Source organism: Plectropomus leopardus, chromosome 22 (genome assembly GCF_008729295.1).
Source record: "Plectropomus leopardus isolate mb chromosome 22, YSFRI_Pleo_2.0, whole genome shotgun sequence".
NCBI lineage: Eukaryota > Metazoa > Chordata > Actinopteri > Perciformes > Serranidae > Plectropomus > Plectropomus leopardus.
Window position 1 is genome coordinate 3,739,544 of NC_056484.1, and position 5,939 is coordinate 3,745,482.

The 5,939-nt window shown below is 37.6% G+C and overlaps 1 protein-coding gene across 1 annotated transcript; it reads right to left on the reverse strand.

The window, feature by feature from the left end:
* Positions 1-541: 541 nt before the first annotated feature.
* On the reverse strand, positions 542-5,520 carry LOC121961516. The gene is made up of 2 exons (XM_042511535.1): positions 4,826-5,520; positions 542-2,592 (listed from the first exon to the last, which is right to left on the reverse strand). The coding sequence occupies exons 1-2, from the start codon at positions 5,430-5,432 to the stop codon at positions 1,583-1,585; spliced, it is 1,617 nt and encodes a 538-aa protein (XP_042367469.1). The 5' UTR covers positions 5,433-5,520; the 3' UTR covers positions 542-1,582.
* Between the last annotated feature and the right edge of the window lie 419 nt (positions 5,521-5,939).

The following is a 5,939-nucleotide window of genomic DNA, read 5'->3' on the forward strand; positions in this document are numbered from 1 at the left end:
TTTTAAGGATCCGCGGGAACACTGATATATAATTAGTTGGTTAAATAATGAATAAATATCTAATTATATAATAAAATATTTAAATAAATTAATTTTATGTTTCGGGGTTTCCCCCATACATTCATTTAATTTTGGCAGCCTACCATGATTAAGACATCTAGCGCCATGTATTGATTTCTATTTTTGGAGCTGAATCTTTTATAAGTTGTATTATTTAAATACACATCGATCTGCTATTAATTGTACTACACTTGCAGAGTGTACTCTGGGCACAGACAGAGCAGCAGTGTGAGTAGTGTGTAGTTTAATTGAGACTTAACTGGGTCTAAAAGTTTGCTTTCACTCGCCTCTGCAGCAGCTTATCCATTGACGAACCCTTAAGACTCAAACTCTGCAAACTGCTCCACCTGCGCTGCATTCAAGGACCCAGAAAAACATCTGAAAGATGATAAACACATGCAAAAACATGCTGTAACAGTTGCTGTAAGTTTGATGCAAATGCAAAGTACATCACATTCACATACCAATGTCTCATAATTTTTATTGCTCTTCCAGTTAAAAAAAAAATCAATATAATGTAAATACGAAAGGTGATTATAATTTAATAGCTTTATGAAGTGATGTCACAAAATGTATTTACAATCTGTACAACAGAACAACCACAAAGACTGTTCCCAAAACTCCCGACAGGCTTTGTTCCCTTAAGTTTTTTAGCCATTGTAGATTTAAACATCATTAATGCACAATTAGATGGTCCTGTTAGATTCGCTGTGGAAGTCTGTCAAAAGACTGATCTGCCAGTTTTTAAAGAAAAAAAAGGTTTTATAGTTCATTCTCATGTATCAGAGCCTAAATTCATCCAATTAAAAAAAAATATAACTGAGCAGCGCCCTACAATAACATAAAGCTCAGCCACAGCCCAAAAACGGGAAGATGTAAGGATCTAATATTAACGATCAGCGTAAGCACTCGAGATGTTGGGCCTCATGCAGTAAAGATATACAAACAAAATTTCTCTTATTTTTGCTCGTATCCAGGATTCTTATTTTGTAAGTACCCACTGATTTTTGGGATTCATCAACGTTTTCTAATTCATGATTTTCTGTTAGGTAAGAGAACCTTGAACATCTTGCATTCACAGTCCAAAATTGTTGTCCAACACAAGGAAAAATGCATGACTATAACCAAATCATATTTAGTTGAGGTTTTAGAGTATTTATAATGACTAGATTATTAAATTTAAGGGCTAAAGGGATACTACTAAAGTTGGTGCATCGATCCCAATGACTGTAATTTTAGTTACTGTGTGTCAATCTGCAGAATAGTGGTGTAACTTAACTACGTACATGTACTCAAGTACTGTACTTAAGTACAATCTGAGGTTAGTTTTCCTTTACTTCAGTTTTTTAATCTCATGCCAAGACTATCTTCTCTTATATTTTCTTATACCAGAAATTTAAGAGGAAATTTAAGACGATGTTGCTGCATGCGGCCCACTGAGCGGCATCTTTTCTCGTAAAATGTCAAGTTTAATCTTTAACGCCGGTGTTGTTGTGACTTTGTCAACGGGTGGAAATTTAGATTAGTACCAGTCACGAGCAAGATCCACCCTTAAATTGACAAGACCTGCGCATATTCTTAGGATCTTGTCTATTTTAGGAGCCATGGTGTTCGGAACAACCTGCGACAGGATTGTGTAATCTTCCAGACGTCCGATCGCTCTTTCACAATGGTGGGCCATTTGTATAATGGTTTTTACTTGTTCCTCGGGTAGCCCTCTACGTTGCATTTCGAAAGAAGGCACGACCAAGTTAACCTCTCTCTCTAACAGCAGATCCTTCACGGTGAAATCGTGAAGTGTCATGACTTCGTCTCCGGGCTTTAAGAGGTCTAATATTCCTGATTCCTCGGTTATTAACGTGTCACTGCACAGCCTTCCGTATGTGGCAGAGATGAACATGATTATTCCACATGGAGCGAGAGCGACCTGGTATTTCACCGTCTTACATGACTTTAGGTCTTTGCGTTTTTGTAAACGGCTCTCACTGAACTCCAGAATACATGTTGTGTTGGGAAAGTTCTTAAATGCTTTGGGCATGATTGCTTGAATTATTTCTTTTGGAAGCCACGGAATCAGAGGTCGCAACACTTGGTCCAGTTTGTCGACACAATACGAGACTATCCTGCTGGCCGTGCTCTCTGATACACAAAACTGTCTGCTCAGATACTCCATCTCACAGTTGTTCTTCAGTTTCATCAGTGTCATGAGAACTTGATCTCGCAAAGACAGTGGAAATGCGTTGCGAGCAAATCCTTCCAGTGTTGACACGAGGACGTTAAATGTTTCCAGAGCGATACCGGTGTAAAGCAACGCATCCGAGTCGTTTTGAAGCATCAAGTACCCGAACTCATCACACTGAGTCGTCTTGTCATGCACGTCTTTTCCAACAGGCGTCGTGTAATAATCATGATCGTGCAGTACAGGGTCCTCCAATTGTGTCTGAACTGAGTCGCAGAGTGGGTCAGGAGAAAGGGAAGAAGTTGAGATGTCAACGTAGTCCGCGACCGTCATAGTGAAGTCCACTGAGCAGTCTGACAAACACAGAAGTATGGCCAGAGTTACAAAATAAGAGCGTGAACAAAAAAAGCGTGGAAGAAAAATCGATTCATACGTTTTGCAACTGTCCTTTTCCTGTTTTTTTTTAAATGCCTGAATCGCTACAAACCCAGAGGTGGAAAGACAGTGCCTCTTTTATTTTGGTAGTCTATTAGTAGCGTTACGTCATATCCATTTCAACAAAAACGGAGCAGGAGCAAGAAAGCAGAAAATAGCAGACTGTCCCAGCAGCCCAGCGCAAACTTCCTGCTGGATCAGCAAACTTTCTGTTGCTGAAGTTACACAGATTTAGACCAGTGGTGCCCAACTGGTGGGTCGCGGTCCAAAAGTGGGTCACAGGTCCATTCTGAATGGACTGCAAGTGACTCCCAACCATGTTAAGTTAGTGAAAAATACATTTTATTTTGAGGTACACTGAATTTGCAGCACAGAGCTTTTATTTTGAGGCGAGGTTCCCTGCTGTAGTGTGAGAGTTTTTTTTTCCCTGAGAACAGTAACTATTTTATTTTGTTCTTGTTATTATGTCGCCTGGTTCTGTTTTTGTTTTGTTTTTTTTATAATAGGCCTACAGGACGTTTCTTCATTTATTAGAGGACGGAGTGGTTAGATTTTCATATTTTACTCTGCCCAAAGATACAAATATTTTCCTTGAGCCTCCCCGAGTTAATTGGTGAAATTATTTTTTTATTTTTATTTTTTCTAACAGTTTCTGGCTGTGATAAACAGTGTAATTTTTGTTGATTTTTATTTTGGCAGCTCGTGGGTTTGGAAGGTATGTTTTCTTTAAAAAATCCCACATTTATAAAAGATGAAAAAAATCTGTACAATACTCTTTGGAGAAATAAAACCCAAAATGTTTTAAATTAAATTAAATTAATTAATTTATTTTTTTTAAATTGCCAGTAATTTTAAGGAAAAAAAACACTTTTTTTCTAGGAGAAAACATACCAGTTTTGTCCAGTGGCTGGACCAGTTAGGAACCACTGGATTACACCCAGCCTGCTGTGAACTCCTGTGACCCACAGGCTGAGCAAACCAATGTGCTGAGTGCAGCTCCACAATGGGATAAGATTTCAACCATTGTAATTTTTTTTGTTGTTAAAAAGTTAAAACAATAAGTGTTGGCAAATACTGATATTATTGTAGCCGCTACGAATAAATCAATGTATGGGAAACAGGACAGCTAAATTTGGTATTTTAAGTTTACCTCAACAAGTACATTTTTAATTAATTCTATTGTACATGTAAACTACATTTTTGTAAGCATGTGAGTAAAGTTGACGTAATAATCATTTTACAGAAAGCAAGAGATATGTCTAGAGATGTATGATTTGACTCTTTGGCGTGGTTACAAGGTGTGACAAAATAAGAATGACAAAAATGTTATACTGAATCACAATATTTGTGATATTTAAAAATCGCAATACATATTGAGAGACAAGCATATCGCCCCAGTGATTTTCTTCTTCATTGTGTGACTTTTTACATGTTCCATTGACAATAGTGTTTTTTGATTTCTGAACATTAAAAAAGGCTACAGTTTCTCCATGATATCAATATATTTTGTACTTATTTCATTGTATTTTTAAAATATTTTTCTGATTATTCTGTTCTTTTCCGTCTTTGATTGTTGCAGTCCTTTGATTTAATGTTTTTTTTTAAATAAACTTATCTTTGTTGCTGTCTATTTTAAGATAATTTTCTTGTATATTCAGTTACTTGTTGCCATTTTTCAGTGTTTTTTTAATGTTGATTTCAAAGTGTTAACCCCTTGTAACCTAAGCAAACTGGGAAGCATGGGAAGGAGGAAATGAGCCACTTCAAAAGAAAAGGTACAAAAAAAGCAAAAAATGAGGTGATGCACTTATATTAAAATATGTAACACACAAGAAAACAACATTTAAAAAGTACTAAAAAAATGACTAAAAAAATCGGTTTATTTCTGTGAAATAATATTAAATATAAAATTATAATCTTTATAAATATAGCTCCTGACATTTCCCCCATTTTTGATAATATCTAATAATCCTCCCCCAAGCTAATTTTTAAAGTCATTTTCGTGTCACCTTTTTTTCCCCAAATTGCGGGACTTTTCTTAACAAGTTGCGCATCGGATTTATTCTCCATGTATTTATTTTTATTTTCCAGGCTTCAGAGGTTCATACAGCACAAGCGAACTGATATCGATCCAGGTGTTTATTAACTTACCTGGTCCACCTTCAACTTCTTGTTTACCGTCAACGTCGTTGCTGTAAATTGTCGGTTGTGTCTGGAAGTTGTAGCTGGAAGTTGCCGGGTTTGTCTCGAAGTTGCAGCTAGAAGTTTCCAGTTGTGTCTCGAAGTTGCAGCTAGAAGTTTCCAGTTGTGTCTCGAAGTTGCAGCTGGAAGTTGCCGGTTGTGTCTCGAAGTTGCAGCCGGGAGTCGCCGGCGGTTGCGTCTCTGGCTGGATCAGCGGCTTCCTCTTGCCCGGTCCTTGCCTCATTTTCGACAGCTTTTTTTCGGCCTCGCTGCTTGGAGACTGGTCGTGGCCCAGATAAAGCTCCGGGTCTGGGTGCAGTTTTGTTGGAATCCTTTCAACGAAGTGAAAAGAGCAAACGTACACTCTTTTCGGGGGTCGTTTGAGCCTCAGGGCCTTCAGCCAGGCCGCCCGCCGCTCCTGGTTCCTGGGCATGGAGTGCAGGCGGTACGGCGCGGGACACATACAGTCTCTGCGCAGTTTGTAGTGAAACAAACAACACGACGTTTCCAAGAAATCCTTCACCTTCTTTGTGTTGTTGTAGCAGCCACTAACGGCACAAGTTGAACCTGAGCTCATTATACGAACAATTTAACAGCTACGAGTTAGCTAACTAGCTAAAATAAGTTGTTTTTAGAGCTAACCCGCCGCTTGTTGTCGTCGGTGTGGAAACAGGAAACCAGCTAACGGAAGTCGTTGTCATGGCAGCTTATTGGCTCCGAAGGCGTCACGTGACCGTATTTGTAATAGTTTAGAAATCGGTTTTTAGAGAAAAAGTGTTAAGCCAAAATCAATCAAGGAAAGATAGTAAGCGGAGTGATAACCTGAAAAAGTTTTTGTCGATAAGAATAAATAAAATAAAATAAAAAATAAATACATGAATAACAGCTTAGTTAAAATATTTGTTACTTGTATCATCATAATAACAATTTATATTTATAAGGGTGAACAATGAATGATGATTTTTGTTCGTTTCCTTTTTACAATCTTTTTTATTGGTTTATGTATTGATAATATGATTATTTATTATGTGTCATGTTCTGTGTATAATGTCAATTTATCAATGCATCTCATGTATGTTTGTTT

Bases quoted from the DNA above. Each gene is read 5' to 3' on its own strand.
- LOC121961516 (XM_042511535.1), bottom strand. From the start codon at position 5,432: ATGAGCTCAGGTTCAACTTGTGCCGTTAGTGGCTGCTACAACAACACA. The intron at 2,593-4,825 runs GTAAGTTAATAA...TGTGTTTGTCAG, and splicing joins AGAAGTTGAAGGTGGACCAG to ACTGCTCAGTGGACTTCACT.